Below are 26,840 nucleotides of genomic sequence, written 5' to 3'. Positions count from 1 at the left end.
ATGTTCAATTGAGGTACAAAGCATTCAGCTGTATTTTTAAAAGACTAACACGACAATCCACACTTTCTCCTGCCATTCAGCACATTAGGAAGCACTTAGAACAATAAGGAAAAAGAAATACATGTGCTAATAAATGGAAACTAACAGAAACTATACTTTTCCCCCCACTAAGCATTTGGTCTATTTTATTTGAGGTAACATGTTTCTGTCCTCCCACATTTTAGAAAAACAGCCGACACACTGCCTTACTTACATCTATGCTTATCAGTAATGACATGGCCATATCTCTGCAAACAGTTGGTTAATTAATTTGTACCCCTCTCTTTTGGCAGCCTGCCTATGCAACCAAACAGCAAAAATAATTACACTAGGCTAAAGAGGGAACATTTTCACTCTTCTTTTTGAGATTTCTTATCGTGGGGCCTGCTGCCTTTCTTTAAATGGGTCTGAGTTGTAGAACACTTGCAAATCAGATTAAGGTCACTACAAAATGATAATGTTTCCATTCTTTACTAAAGCATGAATATTCAATCGGGAATCAAAGGGGCAAGGGAGAAAACTGACCAACCAGTCAAAGGCACAACGTATGGGCTGAGTAGAACCATGAACGAAGAAATATCCAGCTCTTTTCCAGGAGAGACCTTCATCACTTTCATCATGTTAAATCTGAGGTTAATCTATCAACAAATATTTACCTAGAACCTACCAAAGGCAGCCCCCTTCTTTTCTACACAAAACCATACATGAGAAAGTCAAACAGGAGATCAGTGGGATCCTGTACTCAGCACCACAAGCCACAAAATTTCTAATTAGGTATCACCTTTGAAACCCAGTCTCTGGTGATAAAGTTCTAGCTCTTCAAAGGTAAACACAGCAGTTCCTTGGTCCGCTTAAGCCCACCTAACGTACAACTGATGTCAACGCTTTTTGCATGCCTAATGATTTTCATCTGTTTAGGTGGTGATGGTGGAGTTCCATTTTAAGAGAGGAATCTGTTGGTTAGTTTCTAAAGTCACTTGAAATCATCCATGAAAATTTCTCAGACACCACATGGAGCTCTACCAGTAAGTCCTACACAGCCAGTTGTGTCACTGATGTCAGAACAGATGGCTGTTTCTACCAGATTAAGTAGTTGGCTTGCGTTTAAGGTCCTTCTTGTATGAAAAAATCCATGTAATTAAACACCACAATCACAGGACAATGAGATGCTTACGCTCTGAGACACTTGCAGGAACTGAGTCCAAATAAAGGAAAGCAATCAATATTTCATAATTATTTGTGTGCTTACTATGTTCAAAGCACTCTTTCAGGATGCTGAAGAGAGAGCAGTAAGCAAAACCCTGTCCTCATGGAACTTACATCTTGGCTGATTCACACCTCCCATTTCAAGCACGTTTCAGGTCAGTATGCACTGAATGACTGGTGAAATCAGCCACACTACTTTTCTCTTTTGTGCCATCCTATAGAATAATTCAAATAACTTACAAGCACTTATGATACAACCCTCCTGTAAAAGTCTGAGACATATGTTTCTTATCACCAGTGTTAGAAAACTAGTTTGTCCTGTGTACTCGCTCATCTTTACAGTAAGCAAAGTATAGTAAAGCAGTCAAATAACCACTCAAACACACTGCGGGGCAAGGGCAAAACAGGGACCGTGAAAAAAACACTGCTGGTACCAACCTGTGAGAGACTGCACTGGTTTTTGTCCTGAGCTGTGTAAAGGTCCAAAAACCACGTGAAAGGCAGTTTAGGGGCATCAGCACAGAACACTGGGAAGTGCAGGCTGCTCAAACGTTTGAGACTGTGTGTTTGAGGCACTGTGCTGAGTACTGGAAAAAATGGCCAGGTAAGACAGCCTCTGCCCAGAAGGAGGTTCCAATCCAGTTGCAAAGCCGAGACATACACAGAAATACCTCATTCCTTAATTTCAAAGATGCCATCAAGTGTGTGTCAAGGCCAGCATTTGGGGAAGAATAAAAAAAATGTACCCTTCAACTTTATAATCCATTCTGATTTCTGAAATAATGAAACATGAGAAAAATAGGCATCTTGGAATCAAGGATATACAGTAATAGCTACTCTGACACTTCATGGGTGCTGCTGTGCAATGGAAGTGAAACTCAGGATGGGGAGGGAGGGCTCCTCTCGGTAGCCAGCCCCAAAGAATTCAGCTCCCTGAGTGCCACGAGTCTCACCAAGGAACCTCCTGCACGTGACTTCTACGGAGGGAGCTAGCACCCTTCCAGTACCCCAGCAACACCAACATTCATTCCCGCATGCACACTTTTATCAAGCATCTCCTGTGCCTCAAACTCCGAAGAACACTCTACATGCCACGCACTAAGCAAGGGGCTTTAAAGCCATGGTTCTCGACTGGGGGGCAATTTTGCCCCACAGGGGACATCGGCAATGTTCGGAGACGTTTTTCCGCTGTGACAGCTGGAGGGGGTGGTGCTACTGGCATCCAGTGGTAGAGGCCACATGCTCCTAAACATCCTACAATGCACAGGACATTCCCCTACAACAAAGAATGATCTGATCCCAAATGTCAGCAACATTGAGACTGAGAAACCCTGCATTAACTAAAGCACCCTCAAAACAGCCCTATGGGGGAAACACTACTCTAATCCATGCCCACTTGCAAGGAAACTGAGGCCAGGAGGTATTACATAACTTGCTCAAGGTCATCAGTGAAGATATGGAGGAGGGACTGTCACCCAGGAAATGCGATGCTACGCAACAAGCATTAACACCCTGCGAAACTCTTAATGTGATTACAGAAACCCAGAGAGGAAGTACTTAAAAAACTGAGTCACCAGGGCATAATACTCATTCACCCTCTCTTCCCTCAGCTCCCATCCAAAAGTATTCCCTTTCTGCGTCTCACACAGGCCATCTCTCTCCCAGTGCTACCCCATCTCATCTTGATCTCTAGAAAGAGGTGCTTAAGTAGGATGACTGTCTGATCTCTGATTTCTCCATCCATTGTTCAGCGTGGTTCCCATAAGCATCAACAAAAACATCCCCTGCCCCAGGAACCCAGAGAACCAGGCAATTCTTTCTCTCTGTGAACTCTCTTCCCAAAAGGGGAGAAACCTCGGCACGTGGTCCGCCAAAGAAGCCAGACTCAATCACAGTCTCCGAGTAGGCAGGAGCGAAGAGGCTATGGGAGGTGGGGGGCTACCAGCTGGCAGGCAAATACGAAAGGACAGGATGTAAAGGGGTGGGTGTTCAGATTTTCCCAGCTCCTGGAGGAATTAGCCTTTGGCCTCTCAATACGAATGCAGTGTTGGCCATCAGCTGCAAAGGAGTTAGGACAATTGATGATTCTGAAAATAAGGATGAACATCAGTAACTTTTTAAGCACTAAATGTGTGAATGAATTTTGAACCACCCAACTTCCAGTAACATTTTTTTAAAACGAAAAATTTTTTTTCAACCATTTTACCTTTTTAAAAAAAACTTTCTTTGGGAAAACTGAGGGTTCTATCTCAAATACGATACCAAAAAAAAAAAAAAAAAAATCAACTTGCTGCTCCCTCCAACAGGTACCTGTGAGGCATCAACTTTATTATCCCTTCAGCAGGAACCATTACCCCCTCACCAGAAAGGTTATCTAACCAACTACTTTGCACAGATTTATTTCAATACCCAATAAAGAATATCATTATATCAAGAGGGAGGACAAGGGAGATTACCACAGTCACAGGAAAATTATGGTTCCTCTTTTTTTGTGAAAAAAGAGTAGCTTAGACTACAGTCACTTAACATTCTGTTCCGTATTCCACCCCCAATCCTGTTATGAGATGTTCACTCATTGTGGACTTTCTCAAGGAAGGTGGAAAACAGCTTTTGCCTTTGTTTGAGACTGTGGAGGCCAGGGCTTAGCTGAGTAGGTGAAGAAAGTCAACGGTAATGTGGCAAAAATTGTACCCCAGATTTTGTGTGGATTAAAGAGCGAATACCTTAGGTACTTTTGTGAACCTCAAATGATGAACCTTATTGTAACTGGAAGCCTACAACTGATTCTTCCTTTAACAACAACACTTTGAAGGTCAGACTGCATTTTCAAAACACGGAGCTCTAAATTTCCACAGGACAGATGACTGCAATTTCGACAGCCCAAAACTTGGGGAGCAGGAAGACAGGGAAAACAGCGGGATCCTGCCAGTTCCTTAAGGAGAGATGAACTCTCAGAGAAAATAACTGTGCCCCCAGCCATCAACAAACTTTTCTGTCACTTAGATGGACTCTGACACTTGAAAAGCCTTTTCGGAGGGCACTTTGGCAGTATCTACTTAAATATACTCTACATTTGTCTGTTTATTTAAGAAAAAAACAAGCAAATAAAAACTTCACTAGCACTAAGAAGCTTATAAAAGTACTTTAACTGGGGCACTGTTGGTAAAAGCAGCAAAACTGCCAACAGCCTAAATATCCATCCAGAAAGGTCAGGTTTACACAACCATACTATATTCATAATACAAAACACTATGCAATAGTTTAGACAAACCTAGGCAGAGCTACACACAATGACATGGGGAGATGTCCTGTGGATTAACACAGAAAGCACGCCGCAGACATAAAGCGGGCCCAGGGGCCCAGGTGGGCGGCCCGGCAGAATTGATGTTGAAGCCTGGACCTGAGAGATGAAGGTCAGTTTTCCTTCTGTTGGGGAAGAGAGTTAGGGGAAAGAAGGAAGGAAGCAGGAGAGGGGGAGGGCGTCTGGGCAAAGGGGGCAGTGTCCCCACCCAGGGACAGCACAGAACCTGCAGGGAGGAGCTAAGGAGCTGAGAGGCTGGGGTGGCCTCAGGCAAACAGAACCTTATCCAGCAGCCACAGTAAGTAGTTTCAGCTCCACCCTAAGGGCAAGGGGAATGAGTGAAGTCTGTTAAGCAAGAGCCTGCCATTTAAGCCATAATAACACTATTAGATGTGAATTTCACAAAGATCACCCAGGCTGCCACTTCATGTCCTCAAGTCTGTCCCTCACTTGCCCTTGAGTTATAAACAGGTGCAGTTACAAAACTTCAGGCAGGATTTATATCTCTGTCTATCTGAAATGACACAGGTCCACAAGGTATTACTATGAAAAAAAATGGCCATCTTCTCAGGCTGGCCCACTTATGACTCGTAACCTTTAATGTAGCCAGAATACTATGTTTTTTAATGAAAACTATAGAAAACAATACTGCTGTGAAAGCATTAATAAGCAAAACAAAAAAATTAGAAACCCAATAGGAAATTTTAAAAATATGTATCTTGAATAAGGGAACTGGAACACAAAACCTGCTTTAACTACAAATAAAATAATAATGGAGACTTGCTAAGATCTTATAAAAAGACTTTGGGTACCTTCACTGGTAGTGCTGAACACTATTACTATTGGATCATGAAGGCCTTTGAACATCTGCTGAAATGTATATTGTCTCCCCCTAGAAAACTGTACTTATGCAAATACAGACAATATTTTGCATAAATCTACAAAGGAGTGCAAAGACTGTACACTGCTCAAGTTTGAGAACCCCTGATTCCAAAGCCCACGTATTAGTTCTTCATGTATCTGTTTCCACTTCTACATTCAAGGCTCTTCTTCCCTCTGACACAGGTTTACCACAGTCACTATTTACAACCATCACCCACGTCATGACATAAGATGAGAGACATTAAAAGAAAGCAGGGGGCTTCCCCGGTGGCGCAGTGGTTGAGAATCTGCCTGCTAATGCAGGGAACACGGGTTCGAGCCCTGGTCTGGGAAGATCCCACATGCCGCAGTGCAGCTGGGCCCGTGAGCCACAACTACTGAGCCTGCGCGTCTGGAGCCTGTGCTCCGCAACGAAAGGCCACGATAGTGAGGCCTGCGCACCGCGATGAAGAGTGGCCCCCACTTGCCGCAGCTAGAGGAAGCCCTCGCACAGAAACGAAGACCCAACACAGCCAAAAATAAATAAATAAATAAATAAATAAATAAATAAATAAATAATTTAAAAAAAAGAAAGCAGGATTTAATGTGAATTATTTTCCTGAAATACGACTTAGAGGGGTAGGGGTCAATTTAAAGAGGGTGTGGGTATACCAAGGAGACTACCTAAACCGAAAATATACAGTCAAGAGTGTTGGAAACAAAGTAAAAAAAAAAAAGAGATGGCAACGATGTACTTTTTTTCTGAAGAGAAGGTAAAAAGGCTGTAAGGAAGAGGGAACCCTGACCGGGTGGGTCCGTCAGTGGCCTCACAGGCCAGGGAGGAGGCTTGTTTTCTGCAGTAAGAGAAAGTCCACGAGCGCCCTCTCTGGTCTTCAGGGACTCGTCCTTCCTGACACCCTAGTCAAAAAGCCAGACGTCTTATAAGCACCAATTCCACACATGGGTATCCACAGCTACCACTCGCCAAACCTTTGTCAGAGCTCAGTTACGATTTTGAGCGATTAAGCTTCATGTTTTCCCCTCCACTTTTTCAGGGGCTGCTTACAAGTAAATCATGGTAAGAACATTAGCAGTAGAAACTTCTACCATACATTCCATTGATTTCCGAGCTCTTCTAGACCCGTTTCACTTTAACTCCTAGCAGTTCTTCGTAATGGCACTGCTCTACTCTCCACGCCTTGTACGGCACTCAACAAAATGAACGTGCAAGCTCTCACTGTGTCTCCACAGAAGCAGCCCCCTGCCTAGGGCCTTAGAAGTTGGTACAAAAATCCTAAAGCGACAGGGGTGTGTTAGAACCACCCCAAATTTTAAACTGTGGGCTTGAAAAAGATCAGGTGGCTCTTCTTCCACTCTGGCTCCTCTCTTCCTTTGACAGTGCCCACATATAGACATAATCCTGGCCAAGGCCTTCCAGGGAAAGATGTGGAGGGCTGCATACAGAGGGATCTTACTCCGAGGTACGTTCATCAGGCAAATAAGAACTTGAGTGATGATGCCAAACCAAACTGCTCAAAAGACATATTCCCTACTCGCTCCTTAATTACCTTTCCATAAAACTGACAGCACTTAAAACTTCCTGGGGATTTGAGGATAAAAATAAAAACTTGTTATCTTTTTAAATGGAAGGAAAAGCTGTCTCTGAACAGGGGCTGCTAAATTTTACCAAAATCAAGCACTGAAGTCTGACCTCTCAAAGTAATCAGCACTATTTGAAAGCCATTAAAATATACATTAAGACCTATTTTTCCTGTGGAAAAAAAAGAAACCCAAATTATGACCAATTTAGTCATAACCATTTCAAAACTCTAGATTCCTGCCAAAGGCTCCTGAGCCAGTAGTTCCCAGCTCCTGTGGATGAACAGGGAGCCACTAGGTCATCTCTCCACTACCTGTCAGTCGCTTCACTGACAACAGGCTGTGTAAGCCCACTGTGAGCAGAGCAGCTGGGATGCCGTGAGGGGCTCTGTGGCCGGGAAGAGTAGGCTGCCTGGCCTTCGAGCCAACTCCCATGTGCCTTGTGCCAACCGTGGCACACGTAGGCGAGACCACCACCGTAACGCAACACGACCGGAGCAGAGAAAAACTATGTGACGCAAAGTTTTGTTGTTGAAACCTATTTCCCTTTTGGGGAAGCACCACCGGCAAGACAGAGACGGGGGAAAAAAAGAATGAGCTCAGATCAATCAACTGAGCTATTTAATATCAACCAGGACGTGGTTTGGTGAGTGAGATAGTAAAAATTAGTGATTCGAATTTTCAAGAGTTTTTCAAGTTCTCAAACACTTTTCAAAAGCATTTTGCCATTCAAATACAATCGGTATGCAAACCACATAGCTATCAGGATTTGACATGTTTTCTTAATTCTTGAACACCATCTATCAAATTCTTGTTTTTAAGGAGCTCTTTTTATTTCAGAATTACTAGTGAGGAAAAACAAGAATCTTTGTGACATTTCTACAAGAAATTGCTGCACACTAGTGCTTCCCAACTTTACCCAGCATTTAATGAATACTAGAACTTACCAACTTTATTAATCTATCTGGATGGTTTGGTTTTTAGACTATAAAAAAATCAGTTATTTTATTTGTTACCCTGCCATAACTCTTTCTTCAATGACAAGGTTATGATTCATGGATAGATTATAAACTCACACAACACAGATTATTCTCAGCAACAGCCACCAGCTTTTAAGAAAACATCTACCAAACACAAGATCTTTTAGAGGAATAGCCAGTGCAGCTGCCAGTTAACAATGAAAAGCTCATGAGACATGGTGCTAAGTGAGATAAGAGGAATAGAAAGTGTAGCACACAAAGTCTACAGTAAACTCTGAGTCTGTCCTGAGTACAGTGGTGCATCAGAGAGACAGAAAAAGGCCTAGAAACAGGAATAAAGGGAAGGCAGAAAATAAATTTCCTATTCAGAGACTGAAAAAAGCACAGAGTTTATCTTGGGAAAGAAAACCCCAGTGATGTAACAGAAGGATTAGGGCACAGTGTCATTTATTCGTACATAACCAGTTATTCTAAAACCAAAACCATTTCTCTCTTCACAGCATACTGTTAGTCAACCAAAAAGAGGGTGCTGGAACACTGGGAATGAAGATGAACAATGACCTATCAAACTTTATAATCAACAGGGGAATGAAATGTTATTGCAGTGAACCCTATCACCCAGAGGCCAAAGAATATCATTAGTGGCTATTCTATATTGGTTTTCCCCTCTAGGTCAAATTTGCAAATTTAGCCGAGACTTACATAAAAACTTGCCGTGATAATTCCTTCTACCCACCATCTATACCCCAAATCTAACAGTAATGACCTATCTTAGTACTGATGGTGATGGTGGTGATGGTGATGGCTTGCTTTATATCAATACAATATACTAACAGATACTTTTTGAAAAGGGCTATGAACCTATAGTGATGCGGAGGACTCCTTCAAGAAGGTGACGCCCCGGGACTTCCCTAGCGGTCCAGTGGATACGACTCTCCATTCCCAGTGCAGGGAGCCCAGGTTTGATCCCTGGTCAGGGAACTAGATCCCGCATGCCGCAATGAAGATCCTGCGTGCCTCAACTAAGACCCGGCGCAGCTAAATAAATAAATATTTTTAAAAAACAAAAAAAAAGAAGAAGGTGACTCCTGACTTAAGGAAGAGGTCGGGGGCAGAGAGAGAGGGAAGAGCCCATGCAAGGGTTCAGAAGAGGGGAAGAGCCTAGCCTGCAAGAACAACTGCAAGGAGGCCGCAGGCCTGAGGCCCAGGGGAAAGCAGAAGGGGATGCTGGCTGGCCCGGCAGAGGCCAGACCAAGCAGGGCCTGTGGGTCGCAGTGAAGGGATTTGGATTTTCAATGGGCTACGAGGCCCTTAAGTGACCTGCCTCCCCAACTCCCTCCCAAGCCCTCAGCAGCTGACTTCTGCTGCTACACTCCCCCTACTCAAGCTCTACCAGTCCCCCTGACCCCCTGTTGTTCTTGGAACCCTCCAGGACCCTCTCCTGCCACAGCCTTTGGATTCTCTGTTCCTTCTGCCCAAGGTTCGTCCACCATATCCACATGGCTCACACCTTCATACCCTGCAAGTCTTGTTCAGAGACCTCCTTCTCACCCTATTTTAAATTGTACCCCTCCAACTTAATCCTTCTCCAGACCACCCATCACCAACTACCGTATATATATTTCACTTTTTAAAAAGTTGTTGCCTCTCGCCCACAAAAATAGAAACTCTGTGAGGGCAGCTCTAGAACGTTTGCTGTTTTGCTGAAAATTAGAACAATACCTAGCTCAAAGTAGGTGCTCAATTAATACGCGCTGAATCAATGACTGAACACAAAGAAACAGACATCACTGAAGTGTTTTATGAGGGAGAAACTATCCACTTTAGATTTTAAAGCTATATTTTGAAACCTCACTTCCTCAGCTTATGATTACCTATACCCCTGAGGATTTCACATAAGGAGGCAGGCTACAGGCCCCACTGGCCTCCAGCTTCTACGTCAGCCACTGCTAATTCAACATCCATACTACTACCATGGCAACCTTTCAGAGTCCACCCTCTGGACAAAGTACAAACCTCTTTTCAGGATGACTTCCCTCCTGGTGCATGGAGAGCTCCAGCACTCACCTCCCAGGACTGCAGCCAAGTTCCAGGCTCCCCCACCCCCTAGATATGTCCCCACCGCAGAGGCTGCTCCCATACCATACCAGCTAACTCCTCCTTTGTGGCTTAACAAAAGCTCCAACTCTCCCCTTCACCGCCTCCAGGAAGCCTTCCTTGCCTGACCACTGCTTCCCCACTCCGAGCTCTGACTTTACTCTCCCCTCAAGTTGTGGAGATCCCTGATTTTTTGGGCTCACACTCCCACCCATCCAAGACCTCACAGGTCTTGCTAGGAAGTTTCGATTTTCTTCTAAGCACCATGGGAGGCTTCTAAAGGCTACATAACTGCCCATTTACTTGGGTAATACCTCCCCATCAGCCCTGTCTAGATACTTTAAGAAAAAGACATACAAAATTCTTCTTCCTACCCACACTCAACTGATAACCTATGTTCTCTTTTACGTCACAGAAATGACAGGAAAGAACTCCCTACCTTATCTTCCCACAATTCCACACCCCTGCCTGCAACTGATCCACATGCTCCTCCTCTCACTACAACACAAAAAAGTCTCTGATTCAACCCAGAACTGACCCATCCACCTGGGCTGTGATCCCATGGCCTTTTCCCGTCACAAGGTATTATCCTCGTGATTATCCATTTTCTCACATGTGATCAATTACTTTTCACTCCTGGATCATTTCCAGTGGCAGACAAATGTGCCCCAATACTATCCAAAATAAATAACATGAAATGAAACGAAACAAAACACACCTTCCCTTTATTGCCTTTATCTATGCCCCCATCCTGCTTTTAACTCATTTCTCCATTCTCTTTAAAGCAAAACCCTCTGAAGACCTGGCCCCACTTGCCCTCTCCACTTCTCCAGCTCTGGTCATATAGCTCCCCTCCAACCAGGCATCTGCCTCCCTGACTCTCCTGATTAAGGTCACTAATGACCTCCACACTGCCACAGCCAGAGATCAATTCCCTGGCTTGGCTCTACTCTACTTCACAGCAGCACGGGACACTGGCCATCACTCCTCACTTACCGTGTTTCTTCTCTGGAATCCTACACCACCACACTCACCTGGTTTCCCTCCCCCCTCACTGGTGATTCCTCACCCCTCCTGCTGATTCCCCCTCACCCACACACGCCCTTAATGAGGGCTCAGCCACTGGCTCCCTTCTTTTCTTTACTGACGCTCACACCTGAGAGGAACTCACCTGTCCCCAGCTTTCCATGCCCTCTGTACAGTGATGACACAGACTCACCCAGTGGCTCCAACCCAGGCTGCTCCACCAGCTCCGGGCTCTATATTCAACTGCTGCATGAGGATGCACAGTGTGGCCAAAAACAGAGCTCCTGACCCTGAGTCTCCTGATTTTCCACCATTCCTCAGCTCATTAGATGGTACCACTCAGCTGCTCAAGCCTCAGATTCCAATCCTTACTTCTCTCCCTCATCCACATTCAATTCTTCACTAAATCATCAACTCCAGGGTGTAGAGAAAAGGGAACCCTCTTACACTGTTGGCGGGAATGTAAATTGATACAGCCACTATGGAGAACAGAATGGAGGTTCCTTAAAAAACTAAAAATAGAACTACCATATGACCCAGCAATCCCACTCCTACGCATATACCCGGAGAAAACCATAATTCCAAGAGATACATGCACCCCAATGTTCACTGCAGCACTATTTACAATAGCCAAGACATGGAAGCAACCTAAATGTCCATCAACAGATGAACAGATAAAGAAGATGTGGTATATATATACTATGGAATATTAGCCATAAAAAGGAACGAAACTGGGTCATTTGCAGAGAGGTGGATGGACCTAGAGTCTGTCATACGGAGTGAAGTAAGTCAGAAAGAGAAAAACAAATATCGTATGTTAACGCATATGTGTGGAATCTAGAAAAATGGTACAGATGATCTTACTTGCAAAGCAGAAACAGACACACAGACATAGAGAACAAACGTATGGATACCAAGGGGAAAAGGGAGGGGGGTGGGATGAATTGGGAGACTGGGATTGACATATATACACTACTATGTATAAAATAGGTAGCTAATGAGAACCTACTGTAGAGCACAGAGAACTCCACTTAGTGCTCTGTGGTGACCTAAATAGGAAGGAAATCCAAAAAAGAGGGGACATATATACGTATGGCTGATTCACTTTGCTGTACGGCAGAAACTGACACAGCAATGTAAAGCAACTACACTCCAATAAAAAAAAAAAACCAACTCCACCTCCAAAGTACATCCTTAAGAGGACAGCCTTTCTGCCTTGCCAGTGCCATCACCGGGATCTAGCCACTATCACCTCTCACCTAGTTGACTGGTCCCTAGACCCTCTCCCCAATCCATCCACCATCCAACAGCCAGTGGTCTTTACACATCACAAATTAGATCAGGCCACCCCCTGCTGAAGCTACTACCCCCCAGTAGGCTCTCATTACACTTCGGATAAACCCAAATTCCTGACCTTGGCCTCTGTTATCTGACCTTTGTTAGCCTCATCTCCCTCTACTCTGCTCCATGCCCATCTCAGAGGCCGCATACTTGCTTTTTCCTTCTGCTTGGAACACTCTTTCGCCTTCTTCCACATGATCCAGTGGCCACTTCCTTCTCACCATTCCCATCTCAGTTTAAATGTTAAAGCTCAGATAAGCTGTCCTTGATCATGTTAGCTTGAACCCCCCCTCCTCCACCGCCAACTCATTAGCCTACTTTATTGACTTTACAGCACGCAATGTCCTTCAAAAATGTTCGTGTATTTATTGTGTCTCGCTTCACTAGAGGGCAGGGGCTCTTTCTAACTTGTGTCACTCTATCCCAACTCCCACAAGAGAACCTGGCACTTAGTGGGTAACTCCATCAACACTTGCTAACCAAATGCCGGACAGTACTGTGCCTTCTTGTTCGCAGTTATACCCTTGGACTCTAACCCCGCAAGAGGCACAGAGAATGTGCCTGTCAAACGCCTGCGGGATAAAAGCAAATGAACAAAGGCAAAACAGCCAGAGGATTCTCAAGGCAGGAATCATGGCTGGACAAAATATCCTGAGGCCTGCTGAAGGACAGAGTCTGGACCTTGAAAGAAAGTGAAATGACCAGGCTGGCAAATATGAGTCCTGCCTGTCAGTAAGTGCCCAAGGTAGTTACATGGGTGTCCCTGATCAGGTATGAATTGCCCTAAGTCCAAATCCTGTAACTGAAGACTCAAAACTGGCCTACAGTGGGATTACAGAAAATGATGGCTACATACTACCATTAGTATGGAAAAAATTAGTGAAATTATTAGCAGAATCTTTACAATGAATATGTATTAACTTCAATAACAATTTTTTTCCATTGAAACATATCTGTCTATATAGTTTCCAAAGAGAACAAGGTCATTTAAATGGAGAACTGCTTCAAATTTAAATGGAAATTTCCTAGAATTGAAAAGGCAATTTTTAAAATTCCCTCATCAGGCAGAAAACCCCGTGACTACCACCACACATACATAAAATCATAAAATAGTAGCCTCAGTTATTTCTGACCCATTTCCCAACTTAGTGAGGATGACTTTATTCTGGTGGCTGTAATTTACCGTTCTTGCCCAGAAAAAGAGCTTTGTAAAACAGTCTAAGAAGAAACACAAACTACAGGCTTCCAGGAGAGGAGCAAGTGCAGCTCTGTACAAGCAGGGGAAAGTCAATCCCCACACTGGGCTTCCCTCTGCAAGTCAAGACACTGACTAAAGGAGGAAACAAGCAATGTCAACTCCCCCTTCTCATTTTCACTGGAGTCCATGACAGCTGGGAGCTTGGGTTCATTTGCTATGCTCTGTTGTCCTGAGCACACTGAGGGGTCCTCTCACTGCCTACAAATTGCCTGCAAAAGGAAAACTGGCATTTCACTTCCTGCTGCTCCCGAGAGTCCTGGCAAACCACTTGATCAGAGGCATGCTCGCGTCACTGCATTTTCATGATTGACAAAAATAATAAAATTAGCAAGTAACGTTTATTGAACAGTTACTCTGCCAGACATTATACAAAAGGCTGAAACCATATTATACCATTTCATCCTCCCAGTCACTATGAGGTACTCCTGTACTACGATTCCCATTGCACAGGTAAGTCACCTGAGGCTTAGCAAAGCCATGTAAATCTTTCTCAAGTTACTCACCTACTAGAGCTGAGATCTGAACCCAGGTTTGTTTAACTCCAGAACTGGAGTTCTCAGTATTGCCTGTATTTAAAGCTATCTTTTGCAAACTTACAAAATGGAACCCCGTTTTCTGCATAACACCTACTAGGGTTACAAGACAGACACTTAGGGAAGCTGATTTAAAGCAGTGATTATCAAACACCAAAATACACAATGATCTCCAAAAAGTCCACAAGAAAATGTGAAAAATAAGGACGATGCAATGAGTCCTTCCCAAACCTAAACTTTCTTCAAATTTAAAGGATTGTCCTTTATTCTAAAACAATGGCCCTCACACTTTTATGATGATAAGAATTATATGTTATAATGTCTAATTATATACATTATAAAACGCTAGCAACCCTTTGTTTGGTCCCCAATTTATTTCAGAAACTTTCTGGTTTGAAATATAAAAGCCTGGGACCACTGGTTAAACGCATTCTTCGTTTTTGTTTTTTTTAAAACTGCCTCACTGGAGTTCAGGATTGTGGAAAACATCTGTATAACCTGGGATGGGAATATTTTCTGTTTTTAAGATTATGAGTCTAATTGATAATGAACTATTACTTTCTCCTTGCCATAAGCTTACATATAAGAGAAAAAGTATTTGATGTTAGCAGGGTCTTTACCACAAAGAGGAACAAGAATACTTCATCTAGTTTTATGTTATAAATGCCTGACATGCAAAAATCATTCTTCTCCTTCTTCTGCTCATTTATAATAATCCCTGCTGTACAAGATGAATATAAATGTAATCTTCTGCCTTCCTCTCAAAAGTACAGTAACTCCAACTGTTAAGTCTAGTAACAGGCTTCTTTTTCTTCTTAGAACTTCAATGAAAAACTACTTTAATAATCAGAGGAGCACATTTATTAAAATACTGCCATAAACTTTGAATATCAATGTGATTAAAAGCAATCTTGCACTGAAATGCTATTTAAACAGTGGAATTTCACTTCTTTTTTTTAAAGGATTTTTTTTTAATGGTACAAATCCCAGATGATTGTGTTTGCTATCCGCTGCAACTTTAGCTTTCATTTAAATCTTTTTTTTAAAAGCCAATTACTTCTAATGCCAACTGTGCATACTTCCCCTCCCCCTCAAAAAAAAGATTTTATGAAAGAACTGCTAAATACAGCATATAGACTGCTGTAAAGCACACCAAAGGGCTCTTCATCTCTTTACTTAAAAAAAAAAAAAAAATTTTTTTTTTTTTAAGTCAGTATTTCTAGCCAAAGATAAGGAAAACAAAGGTCACAGCAACCTGTTTCGGCTCATGAAAAGCAGGTGCACATTCTGGAATGAGCTCAGCACAGCGGAGGGTTAAGCATGTGAGCTGTAGAGTTAGGCAGATATGGGTTCCAGGGTCTCTTACATGCTTTGTGTTCTTGCTGAGGTAATCTCACTTCTCTGGGCCTCTGTTTCCTCATCTGTAAAATGGGGATAATGGTAATACCTAGATCATACGACAGCTGTGAAGAATACATAAGGTAAAACCTGTGCTGACACAGAGTAAAAGTTCTCACTGAACTTGAGCTGTCCACATACATGTGGGAATATCGTGAGATGTGGACAGGAGGAAGCAGGATGTTGTTATAAGGGAAAAATCAGACCACATAACATGCAGGTCATACTCAATAACGAGGCATAAATTCCCCATGCTTCCCTCCTGAGATCAGAGTTCACAAGAACCAATCAAAACTGTAAATGGAGTACATTCAGCTTGGAAGCCCCTTGCTACTACAGGAAACGTGCATGGTTTCCTTTACTGCGAAGCCTTGTGGGTTGAAGAATTCAGCATGGACTGTGCCAGGTGTGACACTTCCCAGCAAGCACAAAATCAAAGATGAGAGATCAGAGGATTCAGTATGTCCTCTTTATAAATCAAAATGTAGATGTGTTTCCTGGTGAATCTGCCCTGTAAGTCAAGTTCCAAGGCCTCCAACAGGGCTTCAGCTTCTCTAATCCAACTCAAGGGCAGAAATTCTCAAGAATCTGTGTCAGGTACCCTTTTGAAGAAAATCCCATGAAGTTCTAGATTCCTTCTCCTGAGGATTTACATACTATACAGGAGCTTTACAGAAGCCAAGCCCCACCCTCACAGTAGTCAAAGGCTCTGGGAAGCCGGGACAGTAACAGCTCTGTTGATGTTCTGTATTTGCATTGCCCAGGAACACGTACATGCCCTGGAAAAGTGGCAGGGAATGACAAAAGTGACAAAAATAGGAACCTTCTTACACAAAACCTTATACTCTCACAACTATCTCCTTCTAGCTCAAATATTTCTTCAATGTTGAATTAACTTTGGGTTTAATAGTGGTTTTTAATATTTTGAAGATTCTCCCCCTCAAAACAGAAAGTTCGAGTAGTAGAATCACATTCTGCAGAAAGAATGGCCCTTCATTAACCAAGAAACCCATTAAAACAGGGACGGCAAACTTTTTCTGTAGAGTCAGATGGTGAATTTAGGCCTTGGTGGGATGTATGGTCTCAGTCGCACCTAACTCAGCTCCACGGTTCACTGCATGGAGAAAGCAGCCACAGACAGTCAGTAGATGAAGGGCTGTGGCTATGTTCCAATGAAACTTTACTCATGGACTCTGACAGCTGAATTTTACATATTTTCCCACAGGTCATGAACTAATCGTCTTCTTTCCAAAGTTTTTATTTCAACCATTCAACAATGTAAAAAGCATTCTCAGCTAGAGTGCAGTCTGCGGTAAAATAGCTAAGGAGCCACACTCAGGGGAAAGAACCCTTCCTTAGGAGTGTCTCTCTAGGTCTACCGGGGCTCTCACTCCTGGGTTAGCGCCGACTTTACAGGTAGAAAGTTACAAACAGGAACTGTCAGCAAGGACACTGCCTACTGCAGCCGTAGCACTCATCCAGGGAGTGTCAAGCGTGGGTGACCTGCAACCACATCATCCGAATGCGCCTTAATGTATATTAATGCGATTCTGATGCAGTGAACTTGGATCGCACTGACTCCTGTCTGAGGCTTAGTTTTGGTCTCTGCTTGAGATGTCAACCAACTGCAAGCCCTGCCACCTGCAGAACCCTTACACACTCATGGAGGGGATGACAAATGGCAGCCGGGCTTGCCTCAGAAGAAGCCGCAGAGTACAGGAAGGCTCCATTTTGCAGGAGACAAGCTTAAGTCCGTGCAAGCATAAAAGAGAAAACCAAAAGAAATATGATGTCTGGGACATGTGGGGAGTTCAGTAGAGATGAAACAAGATTGGGCAGGGATTCATTAGCTGTTTGAGCTGTAGGAAAGATATAAGGAGACTCATTAAAATACTCTCTACTTTTGTACATTTCAAATTGTCCAAAGGAAAAGTTGGGGGGAAAAACATAAGAGAAACCCTAGAGAAAAACAGAAGTGCTCTTTACTTCAGAGAGAAAGTTTTATGTCTATAACGTAGTTACTTTAATAGTCTTCAGCACCAATACCTGATTTGTTTTCAGTTAACTCACTATGAACAATTTTTTTTCCCTAGGAAAGAAAAAGGTGGTATTGTTATGTTGACTCAGTCTGTGTTGACTGAGGCTACCCATCTTCCTAGTCTGTCTCTTTTTTTTTTTTTTAACCTAGCTGCCTGTAGATGCCAACCAATCTCTCTTCCATCTTGCCCTAGGCTCAACTATGTCCCTGTTATTTTGATAGGGAGGTCACCTGTCATCAAGTGTGGATATCCTCTAGGTTGCCATCCTACTCCCTTGCCTAAGTATCAGAGATAAGAGAGGTGGTGTCCTGTCTGCACTCTTTCTGGAAAGTGTAAATGGAGTGCTAAACTCAGGACAGAGACACAGGAAATGCTGAAAGACAGTCCCTGGCCTCCCCTGGGGCCAGAAAGTGCATCTCCCCACAGAACAGGTACCTTTTTTTTGAGTCACAACACAATGGAAAATTGATCATTTGAACTCTTCAGTCTTCCTAGTAGCCCAGTTCATTCATTTTGGGGGCAAATATTCACTGAACACAAACAATGTGCAGGAGCTCAATATATCTTGGTCAATAAGAAGCCTGTCCTCTGGGAGCCTGCACTCTAATAAAAGAGCTGTCACATAACACACACTTTCAAATGGTGATAGAGAGTTCGGAGGAAGGAAAAGTACTGGGTACTTTGATGTTGTATAAGAAGTGGGCGCAAGAAAAGTTAGGAATGACTTCCCAAAGAAAACGTCCTATTTCCACTGTTGACTCCCACAATAACACTTTACATTTTGTTTCAACTTGCTGTGAAGTTAAGGCATTTAATGTTTTTATTTTTTAAGGCTCCCTACGTTTTCAGGTACTAATATGGAAACCTTAGTCAGTTACTCATACCAATTAATTTCATCTAAACATTACTTTGTTAAATCTACAATTTCAAAAATCACCTTTAAAAAAAGGTAATTTTCTTCTGAGTTTAGTCTTTGAAAAAGTTAAAAATGTATTATCAACCTTTTTCCACTAAAACCAAATGTGCCATCAAATAATATTACAAATTACAGAATAAAACAATCAAGGCAATAAAAATGTGAGGATGCAGATAAAAAATAGACTGACCTCTGAAAGATAACTGAAATTTTATCCTAACATTTACCTACTTGAGCTAATAGGAAAACAGGGGGATGACATATTAGCTAAACCACAGATAATCTCACTTCCATCTAAATCTATAGTTCCGACCTCTCCCACAGCATTAACCCTCGGGCAGTCTCACATGAGGAAACTGGCCAAAATAAGCTACAGGAGCAAAAAGAAAAAAAGAGAAAAAGAAAAAAAGGCAGAGATCCTAGCTTAGCAGTTTTGAATTTTGGGGGATAGAGATATGTGAAGAATCTTTGAGAATCCAAGAGAAGCTGGGAACACTTGCCCTGAAAGTGGACATACATACTATTTTGCATACAATTTCAGGGGAACTATGACCCCCTGAAGCCCATTCAAGCCCCAGGTTAAAAACCTCTGACCTAGACAAATATCAAATTAGGAGATCAGGTCTAAGATTACCAGCATTTAAAAGGGTTGAAAAGAATTAGTATGTGTAAAGTCATTTTCCATAATCTAATTTAATGTCAACCCTTATAACAACCATGAGAAGTAGGTGTTATCATCTCCTTTTACAAAGGGGAAAGCTAGATTCTGAAAGGTGAAATGCAACATTAAGCAACTTAATCTTATACCCAGGTTTCCAACTCTTAGATGCACAATCGTGAACTGGAGAATTCGAAACGTCTGGCCAATATTCCTAAATATCCTCCAAGATGAGGAGTTTCTGACTGAGTGCTTCATTCATATTATCAATTTATCTACATATCTCTTTCCAATTTAACTTTGTTGACAAGAGGAATTAGTATAAAGTTAATTCCAAAACACGTTTTCTTGGTAGGAGATAATCTCAACCAAAGACAAAGGATAACTGTCTAATAATTTCTGATAATTTAAAAATGTATCTTCCTTTCTTAAACAGCCTGACATGAACTATTTGTTAGAAAAACAAAGGCCCTCTGTGTTAGGTGCTGAACATCCTTATGCTTGGATTTTTAAACTGTCCCAGAAAATGCACAATGTCACAAATAAATCAAGAATTGACTGAGTTAAAAACTTCAGTCCAGTCTCTACTCAAAACAGGCAGGCAGTGTTTCAGCCATCCTGGCTGCTTCAGCATCCTCTGAATGGTTAGAGCAGCTTACAAAAAAATGGCACCTCTAACAGTCACTAATAATTTGATAGGTCAAAAGCACATACAACCAAATAATCTATGATCCCTTTGTGCCTGAATAAAGTAATTAAGAGGTCCTAGATCTTCTTGGTAAAATCCACTCATGACTATGTCCCAACTGAAAATAATAAATACAGCAAAAAGTGGGTCCAGGCAACTAAATTTGGTTGGGTCTCAATCCAGACCAAGTTGCCCAGTTAAACACTAATACACTTACTCATCCTCTATAGGGGAATTACCAATAATTAGCACCCTGTATTCACACGGATTTAGAAACCCTTTATGGGAAATGCATCCACACCCAGAGAAAGAGACTAAGAACAGGAGCGGGTCAGGTCCTCTAAAGCTCTACTCCAACTGCTTCCTATGAGTTACCACCTAGTGATTTTAATTTTTTAAGCCCAGGCGGGCTGCCAATTCAAAACTAAAACCGGACTAACAACTGATTTTTCCTATTGCAACATCGCCAGCAAGTCCTGTGCTTTCTCTCTCTTTCCTTCAGTCTCAAACAGCAATTCTCATTCTCAAAATCAACTAATTTGCTCTGTAATCTGTTCCAATTGGAAGCTCTCAGAGAGCTGCCACTGGTATTACTCTTCCTCCTAGTGCCAAGAGGCCAACAAATGGCCAGTTCAAAAAAACCAAAACAGTGAACATGGAGGCAACACAGGCACTAAAAACAAGAAGTAACTGTGGAGACAGAATAACAATGGGCCAACTCTGGACTTTAAAATATTCCACTTGCCAAAGCTGTACCTATTCTTGGGCCCCTGACAATAACTATACCAAAATACATGGTCACACTGAGAAATAAAATTGCACTGGGAAAATAAACTCAGTATTTTGGATACCAAAGCTCACTCAAGTCCTCGTCCATACTGCTACTGAAGGAATCGCTTGAACTGAACCTAAAATTGACTGGGCTTCAGAAGTCCTTTCTGACCACAGTGTGCCCGGGCCTGGCAGGGGCATTAGACAGCAAAGGTGACTATTCACAGAAAAAGAAAATCTGAAGTAAAGGTCTGACAGTTCCTAGATACCTGACCTTTCATTTGGAGACACACTTTTAACTACAGTTATTTCCCTAGAGTACCCTTCTACCAGTTTTATTAAAAACTGACCAATAATTAGACTCCGATTTCACTAGCTAAGAGCACTAAAGGCTTGTTTCACCATATAAAATTCTTCACCCCCACCGCCTCATTGATTTTGGCAGCTCAAAAAAAAAAAGAAAAAGGAAAAAAAATCCGACCAAGAGCTCCTCAATTGTGATGATCCTTTTGATGAAATTCTGTAACTTAAATCCCATAGAAATAGGCTGCACAGGTAAAGTGTCACCTTTTCTAAAGTTCAAAATTCATTTTGATTGCCGGCAATAAATTTCAGGTGGCAAGGTTTCCTTTTCAGAGCCCCCTAAAACATTCATGGAAAAGCTTTCGGAAACTGAGAATTCCTCCACTCCTCTTGTTTTTCCATAAGGGGGTCAGACCTGAACGGATCTGGGTTAAAATCACTGCTGCTCCCCAGCGCTCATCACCGAGCGCCGCTCAAACTGCACCCAGCCAGGCCTCCACTGAAGGGTTCCTGACGCTCCCCGTTACAGGAAGCCCCCGGAAACGGGTTTTTCCAAACGCGCAGTCCTCCCCCTTCTTCCTCAGACAGCATCCTCGCGTGCGGGGGCGGAGCGGGTCAGGTGGGCTCGAGCTCCCGCCCTGGTTAGCCGGCCGGGATACTTCCCCTAGCCTTGCACAAACTCCTTCAGGGGGCTGGACTCACCTTCGCGACAGAGCCCCATGACTTCGCGGTTTTTCCCAAACTCCTTGAAACTTTCGTCCAATTCCGTCCCTAGGAGATACACACACACAGGAGGAGGGGAGAAGCAGGTCAGTGGCCGGGAGTGTGACGCACGCTCACGCACGCACGGAGTAGGTGCGGGCACCTCCGCGTTCCCCAACCGAGCGATAGCATCTCTGACCCCCGAGGGGGCGGGTCACGGGACGGGGGAAGGGAGAAGGGTCAGACGACGGGGGAGCGGGGGTGGGGGGGCGGAGCGGGGGGGAAGAGGAAGGCGTGGACACTCACCGTCTTTCCCAGGAAGTTTGGAAGCCTCGACCCACAGATTCCACGACTGTCCCAGCATCGCTTCGGGACTGGGCAGGGGCCGGCGCTCCCCGACGGTCGCCATTGCGGTGGCGGCCGAGGTGGAGGCGGCCCCGGGGCCGCCGTCCTCCGGCCGTAGGCGCCGCGGCGGCGGCGGCGGCTGTCGCTGGGGCTGCGGAGGCTGCTGTTGCTGCTGCTGCTGCTGCTGCCGGGCAGCCGCGGCCGCTGCTCCGCCCGCCGCCGCCGCCGCCGCCGCCGCTCGGCGCGGCTCCCCCCTGACGTCATCCGCGGCCCGCTCCGACATTCTTTCCGCTCCTACAATGTAACAAAAAAAAGGGGGGAAAGAGTCGCGCGGGGGCCGCTTTTAAGGAGGCGCCGGGGAGTTCCGGCGGCGTGCGCGGCCCGCGGGCCGGGTGGGGCGCGCTGACAGCGCCCCCAGCCGCCCAGCCCCCCAGCTCGTCTCCTCCCGGGCCACCCCCCGCCCCAGGCGCAAAGTCCGCTGCGCGGGCTCGCTTTCGCTTTCGACTCCGGCGCCCCTCGGGGGAGGGGACAAGCGCCGGCGACCCGCCACCGCGGCGCAGGGTCCCCAGCCTGCCTCCGCCGCGGAGAGCCGGCGCGGAGGCCGGCGCCCCGAGCTGCCTCCGCCCCAGCCCCGCGCCCCGCCGCGGCGGGGAGGCCCAAGACGCACCCCCGGCCCTCGGGCTGCCCACCCTGAGGCCGCTCGCATCCCCGGGCCGGGCCCGGCGGCCCCGCTCCTCCCTTCCGTCCGCGCGTCCGTCCGAGCGGCGGCGCCCGGCCGGCTCCCTTAAGCGGAGGCGCCTCCCGCCGCCTCCTCCCCCTCGCCGGTCCCACCCTCTCAGCTCGCTCCGGCGAAGTTTGCGCGTCAAGCCCCCGGAGTGGAGCCAGGGCGAAGTCGGAAACGCAGCCACCTATGGAGAAGCCGGCCGGCTGGCCCCGGAGCACCAGCGGGCGGCGTCGCCGTAGGGCCTTCCCGCCCGGGGTCCGACCTGGGACGCAGGGGCCGGTTCAGGGAGCACTTGGATCTCCGCTCGCGGGCGGCCGCGCGTCTGTCAAAAGCATGAATGGGAAACCGCCGCCGAGCGGAAGCCTGGCGTGGAGGAAACCACTGGCAGGCGAGGAAATGCGGCCCAGGTGCAGTCCCAGGTGTCGGCCCTAAGCCCACCGCGGGAGGTCACAGCGTGCTCCCGGGGTATTTGAGCTCGTCCAGCAAAGAGGAGACCATGAAATCAGTGTAAAATGGAGTGGAGGAGAGAGAGACCGAGGCGAATCCATTTACCTGTTTTGGAGACACTACCCCAAATTTCTTTATTTCCCTTTCCAATGCTCCTGGAAGTGATTCATTCGCCCCGCACCCCCCCCCCCAAATCTAGTTTAGTTTTAATTCAAGCCGTTGGTCTCCCTCTTTATGATTGATTGTCTTTGCCTGGGCAGGGAGGGAACCTAAGGTTTAGGTGTAGGTACAGCATTCCTAGAAAATACTGTTTTCTGTTAGATATTGTTCACTAAATTAAGCATTGGCCCACAAAACTTAGCACCCCTCCCCAATACACAGACTGCGCGCAAAGCTTTTGCTCAAGTGATGGGTAAAGATAAAATACAGGGCTACTTAATGAACTAAAGCACCTGAAATATTTGAAACAGTAGCAGACCACATCAAGCACTTTCGATTAAGTGTTCTTATCATTACTCTTCCTTCAAACTGATGTGAAAATCTGCAGCCTGAGACATGAAACAATGATTTTAATCATCATGTTTCACATAGCAGTAACATCAGCACTCCTGAGGCACGTGTGTCATAGCTGCTTGCCTAGAGGTGCTTTCTTTAGGTGGGGAAAAAGCGGCCTTATTCAGGTTTTTTATCTAGAACATCTGGCGTCATAGAGGTGGCCAACTTCTCTGCTAAAGAAACAAAATCCAACTCTCAGAAACATAAAAATGTTTAAAAAGAAAAGTAAAAATAAGGAAATGTTATTGCAACCTAAACTCAATGCAGGGCTCCTGTAGAAAGTGCTTGTTTTGGGTTCAAAATTTAAAGGCTTTAGTGAAAAAAATTTAAAAATAAAATATATATACACACATATATATGAATTTATTTTTTAAATGTTTAGAAATAAGTGCGTACATTTTTTCCTGGATTGCATGCAAACAAAAGTTCCCCAAAACTATGGATGCTTCCTGTCCTTATCTAAGAAGCAGAAAAAACAGAATAAACAAAAATGGTAGAAATGATTGGTAGGATTAAAAACCATATTTCTAAAGCTTTAACTTCCTACATAAGAGCATCAATGAGGAAAAAAAATGAATAGGTAAAACATAATTCCCTTAGTAGTAAGGTTCCTAACTCTTAACCAAGGCCCTCAATCTTGGATGTCACCAATGCAGACCTTCAATTTTTCATTCATCCAAATCACTGAAAAATCTGTAGAATTACAGAAATACATAAAAACACCTAACTTTTTGGTTTTCCGAGATTAAAGTACACAATTTATGAATTGTTTTGAATTTTCTAATTCTACATTTAAGGGAAACAAAAATTTGAATTTTACGGCATTTGGAGCCACCATTAAAAAGAAAAGCTTAGGGCCACCCAGCTATATAGGTACAAAAGACAGCTTGCCTATTGAGTACAGCCCTTCTGATCCCTGAGAGTAGAGGGTGAGAATGAAAATAAGGGGAAGAATGGCAAACATGAAGTACAGTCCTACTTCCTCAAGACACTGCTTGATTTCCCCCTTTTTACATGTGAAAATACTTCAAGATTCACTAATATGACTTCAAGCCAATGGGGGTCAATATGGCAATTTATAATACTTCCAACTTCTGTCCTTATTCTTGTTTCATACCTTCCCCCCCCCCATTTTTTGATTGGTTTAATAAAGAAAACACAACAGGGCTTAGAATAAAAAATACTAAATATCCTCTTAGTATTATGATAGTTATTAAGAGAAATTGTTACTAATAGCAGCTATCAATTATTGGGCACCTACTAGGTGCCAAGCATTGCTATAGGTACCTTTTTGCATTATCTCTATTAATATTCTCAATTGTGTAGGGTAGGAGTTGTATTACTATTTTACAGATAAGGAAAATGAGGGACGGCCCTGGAGCCAGTCCCTATGAATTTTTTCTGGGTTCATATACTGGGTCTTTCACTTACAAACTGTGTAATGTAAGCAAGTTACCTAATTTACTTGGACCTCAGTTTCCTAATCTGTAAAACAGAGATAAAGCCAGGTTTCTGAGGATTGCATAAAAAGATCCATGGAAAGTACAAAATAACACAAAACAAACATGTTATATCACACAGAGCAATTCAGATCTATTCTCATCTAAGAAATGTATTACCAAGTTGAAGAAGATGTGAGCACCAAGAGAATGACAGGCAATTCCTGGCCATCTCCCTACCAATTCTCTTCTGCTGCAGACAATGCGTTTTACTACATTCTCTTCACCCATGAGAAAGTCCTAACCCCTTCCAGAACATGCAGTTTCTGATATCCATAGTTGGTTTGGGTTTCTCAACCGTTTGAATGAGTCACCAACAGAAGCCAAAACTGCTAGCTGAGAAAGTACAGTTGTCTGATACTCAAATCTGGGCAACATTTAAAAAGTGTTCTTATACAAAGGGCACTCTCTATAAACAAGAGTACAACAGAAACTCAAAACACTTGGTTTTATAACAAAGAACCTGATGACTTCTTAACCTAAACACCCCTCCTCTGCACCCAAAAAATATTTTAAAACATGAACAATACAATTTACATTCATTTACTATAATTATTTTCATGTAATAGCATTCCTGGTATGCTATCAATCAGTTCTCCTACTGGTGTACTTCTGATGATGTCCTATAGTTCTGAAGATATTCAGCATCTGTCTGTACAGATAAATGATATGTTTTGTAAGGTTTGAGTAATGAGGATTCAATTTATCAAACCGTTCCTGCTTGCCTACCACATACCAGGCACTCTGCTAGGCACCAGAGTAAACACAACAATTTCACTGAGGACGTGAGAAGAATGAGAAGTAGGGGAAATTTTTTGATTTAATTTTAATCAAAATGCTCTTATGGAAAAAGCTGTCACCACCAATTAGACTGTATGTGGCTTAAGAACTAGGCCGTCAGAAGTGAAACACTGCCAAGTTCTGAGTATTTCATCCCTTCCAGGGATGTATTTAAAAGGTGGCCTTACTTCACCATCCAAATTTAGGGATGTTCCCAGTAGGTGCCAGGGTAACAAGGTCTCTCTTTACAAAAAGGATTCTTTGCACAGCAGATTAACTTGTAAAATGCTTTGTTCAAAGGCCAAAGGCATCACTAAATGCAAAACAAAACAAAACAACAGCAACAACCATAACAAAATCTTTAAATTCGGTTTCATGTAAAATAGCTGAAACTGTCCAAAACTTGCCTAAGATGCAAGACCCCACACAACCAGCCTTTTTATTTGGAAAGAACAACCAGTCCCAATACAACATTTTAATAAACTTGAAAACCAGCAACTACAGTATATTTATGTGTGCAAATTACAGGGTTGATAACAGAGATTCTCCATTATCAACCCCAAAGGATTGCAGTCATTTGAGTAAAAAGAAACTTGGAACCACTAAATTAGGAATGTGTTGCCTTGGGTTGCTTTATCTCCTCCTAAAATTGGCTGTGCCTTTGTTCATATCCTCTCTCCCTCCTCTGACCACACCTCTCTCTTTCCTTCTTTCTTCTGGAGACAGAGCCAGGGCTCTCTTCTGCATAAGGGGTATGGCAGGCAAGGCCCCTCT

General features: G+C 43.8%; 1 protein-coding gene across 12 annotated transcripts in view; it reads right to left on the bottom strand.

The window, feature by feature from the left end:
* The window catches only part of ATXN7 (ataxin 7), a 140,742-nt gene that overhangs the window by 77,887 nt on the left and 36,015 nt on the right, over positions 1-26,840 (bottom strand). For 10 of the 12 annotated variants that reach the window (XM_059940114.1, XM_059940112.1, XM_059940117.1 and 7 more), the window contains exons 3-4: positions 22,023-22,355; positions 21,717-21,785 (exon numbers count right to left, since the gene is read on the bottom strand). In XM_059940114.1, the coding sequence (XP_059796097.1) occupies positions 21,717-21,785; positions 22,023-22,344 (391 nt within the window). In that variant the 5' untranslated portion in view covers positions 22,345-22,355. Of the gene's footprint in view, positions 1-21,716; positions 21,786-22,022; positions 22,356-22,728; positions 22,852-26,840 lie in introns of those variants that run through there. The other 2 variants (XM_059940118.1, XM_059940120.1) reach the window with 2 other exon arrangements.

The sequence above is a fragment of the Balaenoptera ricei genome, chromosome 11 (assembly GCF_028023285.1).
Source record: "Balaenoptera ricei isolate mBalRic1 chromosome 11, mBalRic1.hap2, whole genome shotgun sequence".
NCBI classification, from domain to species: Eukaryota; Metazoa; Chordata; class Mammalia; order Artiodactyla; family Balaenopteridae; genus Balaenoptera; species Balaenoptera ricei.
Note: the sequence above shows the minus strand (reverse complement) of the source record. Positions and strands in the feature narration are given on the sequence as shown.